This window comes from Pecten maximus, chromosome 15 (genome assembly GCF_902652985.1).
Source record: "Pecten maximus chromosome 15, xPecMax1.1, whole genome shotgun sequence".
NCBI lineage: Eukaryota > Metazoa > Mollusca > Bivalvia > Pectinida > Pectinidae > Pecten > Pecten maximus.
Window position 1 is genome coordinate 4,845,617 of NC_047029.1, and position 20,141 is coordinate 4,865,757.

The 20,141-nt window shown below is 34.4% G+C and overlaps 1 protein-coding gene across 1 annotated transcript in view; it reads left to right on the top strand.

Moving 5' to 3' along the window:
* Window positions 1–1,301: 1,301 nt before the first annotated feature.
* Window positions 1,302–20,141, top strand: part of LOC117344005 — a 35,964-nt gene continuing 17,124 nt past the window's right edge. Inside the window, 3 exon segments of the mRNA XM_033906599.1 lie at window positions 1,302–1,395; window positions 9,656–9,974; window positions 13,900–14,067. Of these exon segments, the coding sequence (XP_033762490.1) occupies window positions 9,694–9,974; window positions 13,900–14,067 (449 nt within the window). The 5' untranslated portion in view covers window positions 1,302–1,395; window positions 9,656–9,693.

Consider the following 20,141-nt stretch of genomic DNA (forward strand, 5'->3'; position numbering starts at 1 on the left):
CATTCCAAAAATAACATATGAATATACATGTATATCAAAGGCAAATCTCTTAGACATTTATATTCACAGTTGTTATTATGTGACTTAGAATATATACAATTGTATAAATGTTTGTTTTACCCAATGTCCTTCTTAACAATTCCCTTCCCGATTAGAGATTAACCAGGTGTAGGTGTCAAAATAACGTAATTTTCTGGTCGTCATTTTCATGTGATTTCCGAGCTTTTGTATTGCCTGAAGTAGACTTTGCTGCTGTTGCTCACAAAAAAATACGATGATTACCGGATGGTAGTTGACTGATTTAAATGTGCGGATGTTGTATTTACAGTAAATATATTTGTGAGTATTATGTGTATAGAAGGAAACGAGATAAATATTTAAAGCAGAGTGACGATTATTTAAGTAAAGTTGACTTTACGAACATGTACCCTATTTCTGCCAAGGATATAGACAAAAACACGTGACCTTTTCTATGATCAATATTGCTACTTATATACATAACACACTATTCCTGCTGTAGGTTAATATCTTGTTCTGATTGTTTTCTGTTTTAACTATAAATTCCTCCAGGGTGTATTTTACTCAAACAATCCCGGTCTTACAATTGATTTTGCGAACAGGTGCTAGTATATACATGTTGTATTGGACAAATATATAGAGTATATATATTGTTGTTTAGAGCTGTAATTTAAGAATATGTCTACCTTGTTATCCCTGATAATGTAATTATGATTTACACCAATACATCTCGTTTTACATAAAAACCCTGAAGTAATATCCAATTTAACTAATAATCCGTACTTTTACAAAAAAAATTAAATAGGTGCTTGACTACACATTTAAAACAAGAATATAACGGCACTCAGATTCACCAAAACACATAAAAAATGAGCTTAGAACATTTTTATTTTATTGTTCAATTCAGATTATTATAATATGCTGAACAAACCAAACAGTGAAAAGCTAGGAACGTTAAAACATTACAATTAAGAACTGATTAACACAGACACAAAGAGTTAAAAAGATAAAAGATAAAAAAAAAAACGCTTATGTTAGAAATCTAGTTGGTTAACGCCCTTACAGAAAAACTCGAATCTCTAATAGATAGAATGTATTAGTCAGCTAGACGGTGTTTTAATAAGTAATAAGTGTCTATTGGTTGAGGAGTGTGAGTAGCGCTGCTGTATACCTGTTCCGATAAGATCCGCCGCTTTGAGTACCAACACGACCTATTTCAGAAGCAGCTGATGTTTTTAACATAACTAGCAGTCTCTATGTCTCGAACTCTAGCCAGTCGATCGCAAGTCAACGGCTTCCATGGTTTACACTATTTACAGGCATCAATAACTTGTTATTCTCAACTTGCTGAAATCCATGAAGGAAAATGACTTCAAGGTAGGTAAAACTATTTTCTTCTTTCAATCAGAAATGTAAGATTTATTTAAAATAGGTAATAGAGATTATCAGATCAATTAATTAACAGAATCAGCACGCCGTTTTCAGAACCGCACGGACTTAACGAGCTCGATCGGTATCAGGATGGATTGATTTATTCACAAATACAACATTCCTATCCGTGGAACGGGTCATGCATGGTTGAATTCGTCATCAAAAAATCACACCATGCTGTTACAGAGTACGGGCTTGATAGTACCATGATATTTACAGAACATTCAAGATGTTTACTAGCCATTACATTAAAATCCCCAAACTGCCGTTTCCGACTGAAAAGTGACATGGGGTGAAACATTCGGAGCCCATTTAATACCAAAACTGTTCCTTTGTGCATTCTAACTGGCACAGATGACAAGACAAAGGATGTTTTACCATCGCCATAAGTCATCTCGATTTTTATCTTTCTCCTGATCTCTTTCGTCCATCCTTTGTAGTTTTTCCCCAATGTCCCTGTGGCCAACACTTTATCATACTAATATAACTGTCCTGTCCTTGGAGAGACATTTCGTTGCAGCCGTACAATACACAATCAGTATGGCAACGAATACCAGCAATAAACAGGTAAAAAGCTAATTAAGCCTTAGCTGATAAATGAAGATGGTGCATTTCGAGGAAATGACATTAGGTGCATAGTTGGAAATGTTTTCAATAAATTTGTTTAATCGTTTTACACTCATTCATAGCCTTGAGGATATACACACTTCACCAACATTTTATGGACACAGAACAACTTAAATAAATGATAGTAAATTATTTTGTTTTGTAAATGATGTTTAGATAAGTTATTACTTTCCAGAACTAAGCCATCAATGTACGGCAATACCTCACATATAGAAATAGTTATCTCTCTATATATCAAGTATAAATACATGTATAAAGTATATGCCTGTAAGCGCCATTAGGTAAATAATGTTAAACATTTTAAAAACCAATTCTGAAAAAGTAAACACAAGAAGAAAAAGACTCCCATGACTAGTAATGTTAATCCCGAAGTTTATTTTCGTGTTATGACAGTGATGCTATCAAAAAGGAGTGGTTAGGAAAATATGATTTAGCTCAAGCGAAACACATACAATATAATAACCAATACTGTGCGAGAGAGTGACGCATTACTAAACAATAACGAAGTCCGCTGTTGTAGGTTCACGAACCTACAGGGATATGGAAAATATCGCCGTCCTGCACACCATGCCCACAACAAAGGGCCTCTAGTGTCATTATACAAGGAAATAATGTATGACGATAACGTCCAATTAGTAGGATGAATAACGATAATTTAATCACTCCCATTCTTCCACTTATAAACGTCAGTAATTGGTAAATATAAGCCATTATACATCATAAAGAGAAATGTTTACAACGCCATATTGTATTAAACTTGAATATGCTTGCGTAGTGTATGTCAGTTTACAAATCATACTTGCAAATGCTTGATTTAATACATCATCAGGTATCACAGCTAAAATCAAATCTAGTAACTCCAACATGTTGGCAGCTAGTTTCCAATCCATTCCACACTGTCAAAAATTAGATAATGTCCATCAATCGGTATACAAATATAAAATCTACAAGAAACTTTAGATTTAGACATATCACTACTTGAAACTGACAAAGTACCTAACATTCCACTATGGATATGTCGGCAGCCTTGTGTTAATCTATCATGACATCAAATTGATATTTGGACTTTGTTCCGCCTCAAAGAAACTTCGATCGCGTATGAATACATTGTTTACGTTTGCGATCTAGTTTTACACCAACTAGATTTTGATGTTTTTTCATCACGACCTTTTGTACATTATGTAACCTAGTTGTACATATGTACACACATGTGGAACAGCAGCATTATTAGCTAACCAAATTGTCAGTTTAAGGCAGATTGCTTATATAAACATGATCTGGATAAGCACCGACTCTCCCAAACCAACCATCGTTATCGAAATTGTTAGCCATTTAAGATGTCATGATCTCAAAATCATATAAATGAGTGGTCACGTGAACAAGGTCTCACTCTAAGTGTCCAAAAACGTTCTACTGCAGAAACCATACTGGCAGGGAGACTTTGTCGAGCTTAAACTTAATATGAACACATGCGCCATGGGTATACCAATTGGCCAATTGGTATCTTTTATTATGCTTTTGTTTCATCTGAATTACTGATCAGTTAACTTACATTATATCGTTTACACTGTTTAATCAATTACAAAGCATACGTGTCATTTTTATGTAATTCTGCTTTTATTTCAACCTGTACAATTAAAGCGTTTTATGAGATATCTAGCTAGAGGGTTCCATAACCCAACAGTAGTCTTGTATAACTTGCTTTATTGGTTAGGCCTTTTAGAATTTTGTAATACAATATTGGTCTAAATATATTGCAATGCGATTTAGAGATTTTCGTGGATTCTATGACAACTTTCGTCTAGTTAAAAAGCATGTTATTAGTTTTAGAGGATTCCGAAACAAACAATTACCAGTAAAAATTTAAAATTCAGACTTATGAAGACTGTAGTCGCAGTCATGATATCGGGAGTGGGGGTATTCTATTTCATTGTATAATAAACTAACAGGCTGACGCCAACTGTTATACCTAGTGGATCCAGTTACCACTACATCGGCCCTTTGAGGACGAGTCATGACCTGTATTTGGCCTAGATTTACACGGAAATCTACACTAACTTTTTATTGAAATTTTTGTCTTATTATCTTTATCCTTTTTCAATTACCGTGTAAAGATATGTTCTTCGATAGTAACCGTGTTTATCTATATACTTAAATATAACCGTGTAAATACATGTACTTAAATACTAACCTGGTTGATATATATATATATTTAAATAGTAACCGTGTAAAAATGTACTTAAATACTAACCATGTAAATATATGTACTTCAAACGTAACCTAGTTAACTACTTACAGTAGTACAGTACTTCAATAAAGGCCGTGTTAATATGCGTACCTAAATAACAACCATGTAAAGACATATACTTCAAGATAACTGAAAATTCTTCAATGGTAACAATATATATCTCTATATTTACATTTGGATGGCAAAGCCATGATATAAACAAACTAAACAAATTTGCAGTCTATGAGAGTATAACTGACACCCAAAGCGTGACACCATTCTATGCATAACTGACACCCAAATCGTGCATTCGGGTGTTATTCATACGCGACCGGATTTACGGATGGGATCCCCCGGAACTACTTGCAACCAATGTAAACAAATGGCATCTTATCATTGCTCATCATGCTATCGGATAGAGTACGAGACCAGAAAACAAATCTTAAAATGTAAAACGAAAATAAAGGTAAGAATGGTTAACAATCACGAAAATAGGAATAAAACAAGATTTAATAAACACATATGTTGACAGATATTTGTTCCGGGGCCAGAGTGGAAAATCATTACACACCACATTGTCTGCGCGCCACCGCCATCCAGTGTTTGAATGACAAAAATTTTGAAACCCGACACATCATGTTTATGTCAAATCATAAGAACGAGGCTTCTCTCCGGTCGTACAATAGAACAGTTTCTTCTTCACAAAAGAAAACATCAAGTGGTGCATTATCGTGTCTAACGCATCCTAAACTTGAAACAGCCATGGTACCCGTCACAAGCAACGTTGTCGCTGAAGCTCGTCCAACTCCCTCGGCCACTGTCACTTCTCTCATTGGTCGTATCCCTGACACCGGTGCTGTTGTAGCTACTATAAACTGTAATCAGGTTTCCATGCAACCAAAGAACATGTTTACATCTGGTTTTTTGGCGAATTCCACTTTCTCCCACTGCACATTCAACTTTCATAGCTAAACTCTGTCAATGCTGTCAGCCGTTGCGTGTGCGTGGTGACGGGTGAAATTTCCATCCGCATAAATGTTCCGGATGGTAAATTAAAAAAAAAAATTCCGAAATCGTTAACAAACTGAATAATTTATCCGTATATTCTGAAATACTGACTACCAATATTATTGATATTGTTATTAAAATATCTGATGATGTTTTCAGTATTTTTTTTAATTATTTCCATGCACTATTTTTTTTTTTTTTAAATTGCCAATCAGCACGTGAATCACAATAGGCTGTTCAATTTGTTGACCTCTGACAATGGAAACGTCGGTAAAAGTCAGATTTCAAATTATAATGAAAATTAAAGTTGAAATCGAAAAGAAACTAATATAGAAAACGTAAATATAAGCATTAAACTGTCTTGTTATGGATTATATGGTCTATATAGACCATATAATCCATAACAAGACAGTTTAATGCTTAAATACTTCAATGGTAACAGTATATATCTACATACTTCAATGGTAACAGTATATATCTACTTACTTCAAAAGTAACAGTATATATCCAACACTTGAATGGTAATAATATATATATACATACTTTAATGGTAACAGTATATATCTATATACTTCAATGGTAACAGTATATATCTGCATACTTCAATGGTGACAGTATATATATCTATACTTCAATGGTAACAGTATATATCTACATACTTCAATGGTAACAGTATATATCTATATACTTCAATGGTAACAGTATATATATATATATATATATATGGGGCAAAGAAGTAATTCAAACAGTTTACACTGTTTGAATTACTTCTTTGCCCCATATAATCATTACAAGTAATTCATATCCTCCATACATTTATGTGAGGATCCAGTGTTATCTGGATTATACTGTTCATATTACTTCTTTGACCCTTATATATATATATATATATATATACATGTACCTTAATGGTAACAATATATATCTACATGTATATGTTTGAGTATTAGTCCTAATTTTCGACCTTGTTATATCGATTTTTCCTGGAATTACGACCGCGTTTACATGTACATGTGGATACTCTCTATTTGTTCCTGACCAGGTTGTTAGTTATATAATTACTGGTGTACAGAACATGATATATGTTAGTAGATATGGTTAATCAATGGACATTCATTTTGGTTTTAATAGTTGATTAGTGCAGGAGTACTGACATTAACTGCCATGTTAGGACGGCTTTAAACTGGAGGGTTGTTATATGGGGAAACAATCACGGGAATATCATTATCTCTAGGAAGTAGTTATTAACTAAACATGTTTGTCAATGAGTAGTGGTATACCACATTTTCAACGTATTGACATATCTTCAACATTAGTGATTCAACCAAATAAGGCGGGCCTGGGGGTAATACACTTAGTGTGTGTCTAATTCTGTTAAAACGGTCAACAAGGATTAGTAGACATGGCTTGATTCAATTTTTTATTTTTATTGTTATTATTATTATTTTTTTTTTTTTGTTGTTTCTTTTTTTTATTTTATTTTTTTTATTTTTATTTTTATTTTTTGACACATCATTATCAATTCGATAGTTAAGAAATAATTAACGATGAATCGTGTATTGTTGCAGGATATACAACGAGGACGAGGATATTTTGCAATTAAATTAATAACGAAGGCCGCAGGCCTGAGTTATTAATTAAAATTGCAAAATATCCGAGTCCGAGTTGTATATCCTGCAACAATACACGATTCAAAGTTGATTATTTTTATTCTACCATGTACTGTTTAGTTCTGAGATCGACCTCTTTCTAATAGAAAAACAGGAAAGAAACCCCGAGAAAACCTTGTAATTTATTCTTTAGTATTGCATTATGTGCTGATGAAATAAACAGGCAATACAGTACTACGATCAAGAGCATCTATCATATGGCATTGATTTTGAAAATTAAAAAAAGAGGATAAAAGAAAGAAAAAAAAAAGAAAAAAAGGGGGGCCTCCGTAGGATTCGAACTCGCGTCGTGATAAAAATTTATTGAAAGACTAACCCATTAGCCCACTCGGCTATAGTAACCTTTTATGAAACTGGTGAATATTAGATATATAAAATTGTAACAGCCGTGACTCACGACCGTGTATTATTGGCACGAGCGTGGATTATTGGAAAATAATACATGGTTTTAAACCAATCAAAACTGGTGTTGAATAGCAAACATGGTAGAATATGTCTTAAGCAATGTTTGTATATACAGAAATTAGAGTTTGTATTCATAGGCATGAAATACGAATAGTTTTCAAAGACAAGAATAAGAGATTTTACTTAGGGGATAGTACGTTGTTTTTCGTGGCTATACTGGCGATTAGAACATGAAATTTGGTTTGAACTCGAGACCGATAGGTCGAGAGTTTAAACCAAATTTCATGTTCTAATCGCCAGTATAGCCACGAAAAACAACGTACTATCCCCATTCTAACACGTTTACTATCGCATATATTTAGATACATTGTTTTACATCGCTACAAGTAGCTGTTAAGTACTCTGTGACCTCCGCTAGTTACGTGTCATACTGTGGCGGATTGACCAATCAGAGAGAAGCTTTCAAAGTCGGTCAATTGGCCACGCCCATACTGGCGAGAGTTCGATCTGTATGTTGACGAAGCGGTGTATTTGGATTGTTGTGAAAGTCCTGTTACCGAAGATTTAACGACATATTTGGATTTATGCAGTATGCCTAACGACATGGGCGTTTTGACAAAGTCAGAGTTGATGTGTTTATATAGGCTCAATCGTTATGTGAAAGTTATGTGCACTTGTTCCATTTCATTTCGGATTTTACTTGACCTTAGATGCTTACACACGGACGAAATGAACGTTTCAATCGATAAATGACGGTAAGAATGAAGTTAACGATTTTTGTTAAATTTATTAAGTTAATTCATTCTATTCGATTTCTTCACTTTCGATTCCAATATCACTGGTCATCAGTCATAAATGGTGCAGAGTGTTGAATTTCGCTACGAGTCGAACTTGACGCCATATTGTTTTGATTAGAAACGGGGCGTGGCTTAAAACGATATGCCATGGTTCTATCGCAGATTAGAAGTCGGTCCGCAACCAATCAAAACACGCGTTGCAAACGAATCGTGTTAGAATTAAAGATAGAAGACCTGAAATAGAGCTTCCATTACTAGAGAGTAATTAGAGCTTGCATATTTAGAAAAAGGAATTACAGCTTGTATTTATAGACAGTAATAATAGCTAGCATTATAGACAGGAATTAGAGTTTGTATTTAAAGACAGGAATGAGCGCTTGTATTTATAGACAGGAATTAAAGCTTGTATTTATAGACAGGAATTAGAGCTTGTATTTATAGACAGGAATGAGAGCTTGTATTTATAGACAAGAAAAAGGGCTTGTATTTATAGACAGGAATGAGAGCTTGTATTTATAGACAAGAATTAGAGCTTTTATTTATAGACAGGAAATAGAGCTTTTATTTATAGACAGGAAATAGAGCTTGTATATTTAGACAGGAATTAGAGGTGGCACTATACACAGGAATTATAGCTTGTATTGATAAACATGAAATAAAACTTGTATTATAGACAGGAATTAGAGCTTTTATTTACAGGCAGGAATTAGAGCTTGTATATATAGACAAAAAATAGAGCTCGTATTCATAGACAGGGATTACAGCTTGTATTTACAGGCAGGAATTAACGCTCGTATTTATAGACATGAATAAGAGCTTGTATTTATAGACAGGAATTAGAGCTTGTATTTACAGGTAGGAATTATATATTGTATTCATAGACAGGAATTATAGCCTGTATTTACAATCAGGAATTAAAGCTTGTATTTATAGACAGGAAGTAGAGCTTGTATTTACAGGCAGGAATAAGAGCTTGTATATATAGACAAAAATTAGAGCTCGTGTTCATAGACAGGAATTAGAGCTTGTATTTACAGGTAGGAATTATATATTGTATTCATAGACAGGAATTAAAACCAGTTAAGGAGTTATAAAAAGCAGCGCATTGGTTCAATGTAGCAAGTATTTGTTCAGCACGAGGCCAAGGCAATTACGATAAACCTTCGAGCCAATCAAACTAGCCCGTAAGTAGTATACATTAACCATCAAACAGAATCTTACATAAGTGCATGCCTTAGTCTTAACTACCACGTGCCATATCTCCCCGTCTGTTCAGCCACATCCTATTGTCTTACACAGGTGAAAGGGATCAAATCGACCCATTACCTTAATTTATATAAGCATAGTAGGTCATTATTAGTCACTTTTATAACAGTATGCCATTACACACCAATTATCTATCAATTTTACTCACATGTTCGTGATCGTGATTTGATACTTCCAGTCAATATGGAAAGTTTCAATATTTACAGGGAATCTCTGAGTTGGCGTTCTGTGTGGGGTGTGAACCATGATGTCCAGGCAAGATCGATTTGAAGATGAAAATCCACTCCGGGACGTGTACGTTGAACTACGCGACAGCCACACACAAAACGGGCGGGACTGGGTCCTGTTCACCAAGGACAAAAAGAGCAGAAAACGGTCAAAAATAGCCAACAAGGAGAAAGCCATGGAGAAACAAATCTCCCAAAAATCTTCAGGAATGCGGACGGTTCTGACAGATTTCGCGGAGGGATCTACATTCCATGGGCTTCGATATGTGGCTCATCAGGGATCATTCATCGGTAGGAAGTAAGTGTGCTTTGAAATTATCTTTAACTTTATTAATCATATTTTTGATTTTTTGTTAATATAATATCATTTTGAGATTTGTTGTCATGAATGATGACGTGTTAGACGTTTTGATTTGTTTGTCCATATATAAAACACATTCTAAGGCCTCATATTAGTTTGTGTCATTAAAGAGCCGCGTCTAAAGGGTTGTAATGTGTATTTCTTCATTAAGGTAAAATTGTTGTATTGGATGGTACATTGTTAACCTACACTACAATTGAATTAATTATGATTATCAACAAAACGCAGATGAGTGATAAATGGATTTGTTTGAAAATTGCGTTTTACAAACATTCCATTTTCTCATTTACACCATATACAAGTAGTGGTAAAAATAATTAGATCATTTCAAAAATACTAAAATGTATATCCACTACATCAAGATACATGATATTTTGGATAAATTGGATCTACTTTTTTAGTTTCTATTGTTATTAGGAATTATATAAAATGAGACTCGCTATAATCCGATACCCTCTAGATCTCCGTACAGGCCGAATTGTATAATCAGTTCGAAGGCTGTCCGGTTTAGAAAGACTGTATATATAAATAGCCTGTCTTTATTGTTGTGCTTCCAAATATGCACGTGCTTGTGGTTAATCATGGTTCAAACCTTCTGTGCTTACTTTACCGGTATATTCATACACCTTATACAAATACATATTTAATCTCCAATGAGGATAATTAATAACGTTAGCCTTCATTTCCACTCAGCAATGTTGAATAGATTCTATGAAAATATCTGAATATTTTATAAGACACCGTCAGGAAATGTGTGACACAGAAGTGTCGCCGAATTTATTGCTCATATTTCATGAATGGATTATATCACCCTGTATTAGTGTTGATCATAAAACTTACTTCATAGTAAAAGCAGTATCGACTTTCAGAATTCCATTGAGTTATACAGATGTACCATTACCGTCCCTGACATAAGTGTTACATGTAAGCGCTAAATTATAATTATGGTAATATTTATTGGATTGGAATCGTTTCTGAATGCCTTTTTAACTGCATTGTGATTTGACGGCGTATCTGTGAGATATATCTTTACACCTAGCATGATAATTTGGTTAACACATTTTTAAGATTTCATTGTCACGATTGAATCAGCGTGGACCTTCTAGCGTTATTTGTAAATGTTGTACAAACATTGTCGGAAGGCATGATTAAATCTTTTAATCTAAATGATATCATATCAGACTGGTCAGAACATTCATACAGTTATATTAATGTCATGATGCATGTTTATGGAAAATGTTACAAAATGATATGATCCGTGACAGAAAGTGAAAATCAATATCCTCGGTTTAATTTATTGAATCCACGTTTAAAACACAACACAATTCTTGTACTGTTTTAAATACCGGAACATAATGGACCTACAACAAAACTAATGCTGCCAGGGCTGTATAGAGACAAATGTATTCATATATATATGAATCCCGCGACCTTTCAAAAGAAGTAGTAAGCTTGGCTATGCTGCATTGGAGTATAATACCACAAAACAAAAGGTTAACTAATTAGTCCACCAATAGAAAACAATGTCCGTATAGTAGTGGCCACGTGACTATAGCATGTCAGCTCTGATTTTCAATCTATTTCTGTATATTATACCATTTGAGAAAGAAAATCATTTTTGTATCCTTTATCCTAATAACCTGCCACATCTAGTATAATTTGTGAAATCCCCCCATTTTGTCTCCATTCTGTACAGTTACCAGGTTTATCTCGACATTTAGCATTGTGATCCATTAATGTCCTAAAATAGACGTGCAATTATTTATGTCATATTTAGCAAATGTATTGCGCATCGTTTTCATGCGTTGTCCTAATTTATTATGTATTAGCTAAATCGACAACAAGCTCGCTTATTAAATCTGATTTACAGGCGAATCTATTTCCGAAAACATTAAATGATAGCATCTCTTGATAATGTCATTGAATAAAATATCATATTCCCGTCCGCATTTCGATAGTGTTGCCTCGTGGATTATGATACTATAACATTAACCAAACAGAAAGAAACTGACATTAACAAGCACGTGAAACTACTAAGGAACCTCAAAACATGCATTAATAATACATAAGAGATTGACCGAAAGTGAAAAAATTGACGCCGCCAAAAACACACCTCTATATTCATGTCTGATCTCTGTAATGAATATATCATGATCGTAGACATATTTGCATATCCCGATATTATTCCAGTTTTGAACAAGAAATATATCTAATCTACAGACAATACGTTACATTTTATCTTTAGGAAGGCGTTCCAGTTCAATAATAATCCATTGTACTCTGTAGATGGACTATTCAGGTTCTTCATTTTCTTCCTTTTTATGTCTTCGTTTGATTTATTGTCATAGGTTCTCTCACTTTGTTTAAAAAATTAGCATATATAGGATGGAAAGGTTAAGATGGTAATCATTGTATTTATATTTCTGAAAGTTTTCATCTTAGAGCTCTGACACTAGTACTTTCAACATGTGAATAGGACTTGTTTCCCTGTTGCGTTGTCTATATATTACCTTTTACCTATCAGTATAACATTTGTAATCTTACGTCGTTTATTTCGTATCATTTTCAATCTGCTAGTCTTTAATCGTGTCGAAAGTTCTATATGATTCCCTTGATCATCCTGTAGTTTTTCCTTGTTATTCTTGTAGTCTCAATCATAAATTTCTTATCGATAACACATAGTTTCCCGATCATATTCATACTAAACATTAGGACGTTAATCGGTAAATATCGACAGAGGGGTCCAGTTTACTGATGGGGTCCTATCTAAACTTTTGAAACCCCGGCTTGGTATCCGTGTAAAGTGTTTATTTTATTTCAAATACAAGTGAACAACACCCTTTGATATGAAATAAGCAGTGATGATGTGGATGTAGATATGGTACAGATCTAGAGAAAATCGCGAAACAAATGTGCCGACACAAATGATTAATATAGGGAGAGAGATCCATCCATTGATCCGATAATTTGATCAATTTTTTTTTTTTTTTTTTTTTCCTTTTTTGTTTTTTTAATATTGGCATCGTCGGATACCCATGGTTGATTGCACTACGCTACACTAATCACCCGTTGCTCTACTCAGTGACAAATCCTCGGTTCAATACAGGCTATTTGATTAGCTCCGGCACATTTTCCACCCGGAACTTCAGCCAATCAGATTGAGGATAACATAGGCTTTATAGAAGCTGCATATCAACAACAGTGGCGGCTGATGATGTCGAAGACGTGTTTAAGAGATTTAATATCAAAGCGTGTGAACCATTTCAGCAGAACATTACTGATACCCTTTTATCTGAGAGAGATGTCTCCCTGTCAATAAAAACAGGCCTAGATGATGGAAAAGTCGGTTATCAGGATGTTCAGCCTATGTGAACACCGCCAAGTGGTTGTTCAATATCGATACTCTGTTTAACTTATTAACGCACAAATTACATGGTACGCACATCTGGGCTGTTCCTACAATCCCTTGCAGTACTAGGTTATACTCGTTTAAAACACTAAGGACCTCTAGGACTTCATACACACTAAATGTGTATATACATATGTAATATGCAACCCTTCAATAGCGCAGCCAAATTGTTTTAGTACTTCCCTTCTAGACTGAGGAGTCATGATGATTGGTTTATATTTGAAACGAGGATTTTTCACTTAATCGACCCAGGGGTGATCAGTGTAGCAGCGTAGCGTAGTGCATATCCGACGATGAGATATCGGATGATTTTAAATAACATTCGAATACAATTTATAGAACCATTCATATAGATATACATCTTTTTCAAAAGTATGCTGACTGATGTTGTCCCCATGTATCCATTCTTCCTTAAAATTAATGGAATCATTTGTTATGTTTACTCTGTTGTAGGTTGCTGTGGCTGATGATGATATGCGCATGCGCCTCGGTGTTGGTATACCAGATAGTAGACAGGGTATATTATTACTACGGCTGGCCAGTGACTGTCAATGTCCGAGTCAACTATAACACCTCGTTACAATTCCCATCTATCACTATATGTAACCAGAACGCATTCAAGTAAGTCACTTTACTGTAGCTTGATCTAAAAGTAGGTCAACTGAAATTAGAATATCTAGAATGTCCGAAAGTAGGTCAACTGACAGTAGAATGTCTGAAATGCCCGGAATCAGGTCAACTGAAAGAAGAATGCCTGAAATTCCCGAAGTAGGTAAACTGAAAGTAGAATGTCTGAAATGTCCGGAAGTAGGTCAACTGAGAGAAGCGTGATCTGGATTAGGTCACCTAACAGTAACATGCCCAGAAAAAATCTGATGACGAAAACATGTTCGGAAATAGGTCAACTGACAAAAGAGCAACGATAGCAGGACCTGGGCGTTGTTGTATAACATCTTGTAAGCCTAAAGGTTGCTTTACAAATTGTTCTTTTTAAGGTCAAAAGAACAATACAAGTATCGGAATGTAAATACAATTAATAAGCCTTAGACATCCTTTTGGTTTCTGTTAAATCATCATAATATGGATTGCACGCCCAGTTCCAACGTTTATGTAGTATTCTACTTCATATACTCAAAATGCAATACATTTCGGATGGTAAAAGAAAGTTTCGTATGACCATCAATGAACCAAACGAGCCCCTAAAGGTCATGAAATATTGTCATGAACATAAGCAAGACCTCTAAAATACAATTCACTCAAACAAAATACCAGAACCCGGTTATTCAAAAGGTGATCAGCTTAATCACTTGATTAGTGAAAATTTCATTTCCCATTTGTTGCAAAACCCTTAAGTATATCATCTTTAAGTTATGCCAGTTTGAAGAGCATTAAGAATTACAAAATTCCATAAAGTCTTGTCAAGTTAGTTCGACCAGAAATTATTATATCAGGATCTGAAATGTTGTTAAAATTTGATTAGCTTAATCACCTTTTGAACGAGTGGTCCCTGGTATATAACACTAGCATTATGAACTCAAGATTATTTAAGATTTTATTTTTAAATACTCCAAAGCAACAAGCTTGTTTTATAAAAAGGATAAGGATACGCCGAACATTGAAGTTGAGGTTCAAATCTGACTAGTATCGCAAATAATAAATTTTCGCAATCTAAATTCAATGTGCATGTTATGCCGCCCCTAATTTCCAAACGATAGAAATATCTTCGTTGTCAAAATCAATAGCATCCAGTGTATAAAACGTTGTTGACAGACATGTTGTCTTCTATATGAAATGTGTGCATAGCCCCCATGTCGATAAAATAAAATGGTAAAAAATGAATGTTACACAATAATCAATCAAAACTTTCCTGCGTTCATGTCGCAAATTCTAATTATGGAAATCGAAAGTATCCGTAGTCGACCTTCTCATATTTCACAACATGCAATGTTGTTTACCAGGTAAATAAATACCTTTCAAAAAAATAAATGAACTGAATTCACTTACGTTTCGTAATTTGCAATGATTCAAACAAAGCTCTTGTGTTATATATGTCACCATAGTAACATATATTGCATTGGTGTTAATCACAGCTGCTACCTATTAAGATGTCAGTATTTAAAAATAAAACTCTTTCATATCTGGATTTTTATAAAACAGTTGTCGACAGACTAATACTGCTGATTTTGTATCAAACATGATACCGTAAGTAAGATATCTTTCCATTTATGTGATGAAAGCGATTCCAAACCGATCACTTACACAAATTATTATCAAATGTAGTGTGCGGCTTAACGACACGTATTTGCCTACAACTGTCTTTATCTGAAGTACTCACGAAGAACCGTAAACACAATAGTATGGTGTAATACCACAATACAATGACCTTTCAGTACAAACCCAACAACTTGACACATATTGTAGTCCCTTGTAACGCCCTGCTAATGTTAGAGTGGCGCGATATAAAGTACCGAACAGAGAGTAATAGTCAATGCTTCATTAACAGTTATTTAACCGATATTTTTCTTGCACAGTTATGTTCAAAGATAGTCAAGTGCACTGCAATAAATGAGTCGACCTTGCATAGGATAAAGGCGCTCTGGTTTTTCTTTTGTGATGATTTGAATTTGCTGTTTCTCGAGTGTGTGAATCGACATAACATTCATATTTATTCTCGTGTCGTCAAGGTTTTCAGTTAGAACTGTAGATTTATTTTGATGTAATGTCTTTAGGAATCTGAATTTGTACTTTCATATCATATACAGTTTTAGTATGTTCAGGAAAACTGCCCAACTTGTCAGCGACACTTAGAAAGTGATCTGCAGATATCAATGTTTCGCTATCAAAGGCCTGTATATCAGGATTTCTCTACGGATTTGCGTTCGGTTGTAATAATAAAACGTATTCATTTGATCATAACGTCCATACACTTAGTCAGAAATCACGATATTTCAAAGAATGTTCGGAAAAAGTCCATAAGAGAAATGTTTTGATTGCTGCTTGGGCACTGAGATATTACCCATCTAAAGTCCTAATTAGACACATATCTCTGAGGAATCCTCCAATTGTTCTCATGATAAATTGTTGACGATATCGAAATACCCATCTACCTCGTCTGAGAAATCAAAGCATAACTGAATATTACATGAGGTCGTTTACAAATCAATACATAGAAAGATTCACGATGAAAACACTCTGGATATGCATGGTAATAAGTCAAACACGTGCTCGAATGCAGCGGACCCTCAGCGTGAATGGTTAATTCATATGTCAATTGATTGATGGAAGATAAAGTGGCATGAACACGTTGTACTGTACGATTTGTTTACATAGAGTACACACGATAATGTGGTATTTATGTCCATTAAAATATCTTTATTTCCTGGTATTTTTTTACAAACCATACTAGTCATATGATGATACCGGGGAACAAAAGTTAACAATCATTAAATCATTTAATGTTTTTTGCTTTTTGTTTTTGTTTTTTTCTTTCTTTTTTTCATACAGTAGGTTACCTACCCTGAAGAATACTTTTATAATACCAACTTAATGTCTTTCTAAAGAGGAAATTCTTCTCCTAACAATGATCAATAGGAATCATAAGTGCATTTTTGTATTGTCTGTTACTTATACGTGTAAAGTATATTGTTGTTCTACTAATGTATCCTCTGTTATTACCACTTTCGTCAGTGATGTTAGGGACATCATACAGCTGTCTCGTCCGCCTAGGACACGTCAGTGATGTTAGCGACATCATACAGCTGTCTCATCCGCCTAGGACACGTCAGTGATGTTAGCGACATCATACAGCTGTTTGGTCCTTCTAGGACTCTTCAGTGATGTTAGGAACATCATACAGCTGTTTTGTCCTTCTAGGTCTCGTCAGTGATGTTAGAGACATCATACAGCTGTTTTGTCATCCTAGGACTCGTTAGTGATATTAGGGACATCATAAAGCTGTCGTGTCGTTCTAGGACTCTTCAGTGATGTTAGGGACATCATACAGCTGTTTCGTCTTCCTTTGAGTCGTCAGTGTATGATTGAGACATCATATAGCTGTTTTGTCCTTCTAGGACTCATTAGTGATGTTAGTGACATCACACAGCTGTTTCGTCCTTCTAGGACTCGTAGGTGATGTAGATTACATCATACAGCTGTTTCGTCTCTCTAGGAACTGTCAGTGATGTTAGGGACATCATACAGCTGATGTTCGGTGTCAAAAGTGCGGAAATCCAAAACAGAAGTCGGGAACATCAATATAGGTTCGACGAGACAAACATAAAACTTAATGTATTCTTCCTAAAATCAAGTGTTAACCTTAAGGTATAAAACTATGAATCATTACCCATTATCGTCAATGGTTATAATATCAATACTGACATATAAAATACAGTACCTTGGGAAATCACTGTATTGTGGGTTGTACAGGTGTGTCCATCCGTCCGTTCCTGTACCGTGATCGCTCAATATCAAATTGATTCCTTCTTTGTGTTGACCGAGTAAATACAAAATCGGAACTGACACGTGATCGTAAAACAAAAAACACATGCAAAACTTGGAATGACAAACAAAATATAAAAAAGAGAAAGAAGACCAAAACGTTAAAGTTAACTTATCTGAAATAGTAGTAGATAGAATAGTGAGAATGTTTAATTAAAAGAAGATCATACACGAAATGTTTTTATAGAATCTATGCATGTAAAATTATTTACAGGGGACGACGTCAAATAACAAATTATTGTGTTTGCAGAAGGCAGAATACAGTTTATTTAGGTACAATATGAATGACAGATAAAAATAAGTTGCCAACATATCAATTATAAACTTACGTCGGGTAACAGTTTGATGCTTACATTAGATTTATGCTTGATTTTCATTAATCTAAAATATAAATTTAAATACTATTTTTAAGTGTCTCGTTAGCAGACGACGTAATAAAACTTTAATGATTAATACTTCCTAGGAAAGCAACAATAACAAATGATAGTAATTCTATAGATTCGTAAAGAGTATTTTGATTTATCGTTATGACATTTAAGTCAAAATGAAAGTTACCGATGAGCCATTGTATTAAGTCATCACCAAAAGAAATATTTAACTAGTTAATAGCAGCATTAGATTGCACTTTTCTGGAATCGAACTCAACCAAATAAACTGAGACACAGATACTATTTCTATAGGGGTTCGTTACTGTTTACATGCCTCCGCCGGCCATCTAGTTCAGGAAACACGCCGAATCGTAATTCCATAATTATAATATTTGCATTAATCCATTTTATCATTTGAAATATCCAGAGAGAGAGAAAAACTTGCTTGTTTAAACGTTTGTATTAGTTTAATGCGTGATACGACCTTTGGGATTGTTGATTTACACTAAATACCCTATAGCTAGGGAATACCAGCCTCACATGACATATTTTATGTGCAGAGTTAACAGAGTATATGAAATCAATCTAACCTCAGTGGCCACAATCTTGTTTAGCCGCCCGTGTCTGCTTATAGGGTTCTGCAGTAGCTCGCCTTGTTGTTTCTGACAAATGCGGGTTCCTCTATAAATTATAACATACAAATACAAAGTTATTCTTCATCTACACGGCCTGGTTTGGCCTTGGTACATAGCTAAAACAATTTCTAACATCTATATGCAGTCAGAATGTTTGTTACTTACCTAACTCTCTGAGAATGTGACTTAACCCTGATATGACCCAGATTTGTATGGCTGGTGACTTCGATCAAGCAGAAGACGCTTATTCTTTCTGAACATATGGATTTATTCTCCTTGTCTTCACGAAAATCTATTTTTTTAATATTTTGTCTTCGATTTACTGATTTTTTTATTATCATATCGGTATTCTTTGGGTTTGTTTTTTGTTTTCTTTCATGTATATTATTTTATTTTATTTTATTTTTTTTATTTTTTTTTGGGGGGGGGGGGGGGGGTAGTTAATGCTTATAATAAAAACTAACCTAATAACTAATACATGAAAACATTACAAAAGACCTACAATTACAAAGTTAACACCCATTGCTGCCATGGGCTTAACGCCACATCTTTTTTAAGACTTCTACATACATGTTGATACAAACTGTGGTTTGATAGGTAGGATGTTGTCGTGTATCACTTGTTAATAACAGCCGGTTTGGTTCAGTTTGCCAATACAAGATTCGTTCCAAACAACCATTACCACGAAATTGAACAATTTATGCCCAACAAGTTTGTGAGGATAGCGTTAGTAAATAACAGTTTATTCAATAAGGGGGAACAACACCTGGTAATTGAAGTTATATAGCCTTGTTACAGATCGATTATTGTGTAGATTTGTTCCTGTAATATCTTCTTGTTATCAATTTCAACATATTAATTTCGATATGAAACCTGTTTTAATGACGTGACGTCAGCATTTTGAACTTGCTATTGACGTTTTCGTAATCCTGGAGTAGAGAGAAAATTGTTCTGGAATATTTATGGTCTGCGCAGAATCTGTAGCATGTACATTAATATCAATTGAAGATTTGATGTATAGATACTTGCCACCGTTTGAATGTGTTTCTGCTTTACCGTCTCTTTCTCTTAAACAACCCAATGTTGTCGGAGACATGATACTAAGACATACGTGCTGTACCTCCTCTCTACTGTATTAAGATATACAAATGTTGTTTGCTTTATTGCTTTACAGTGTTTGGTCCATTTTGTTTTT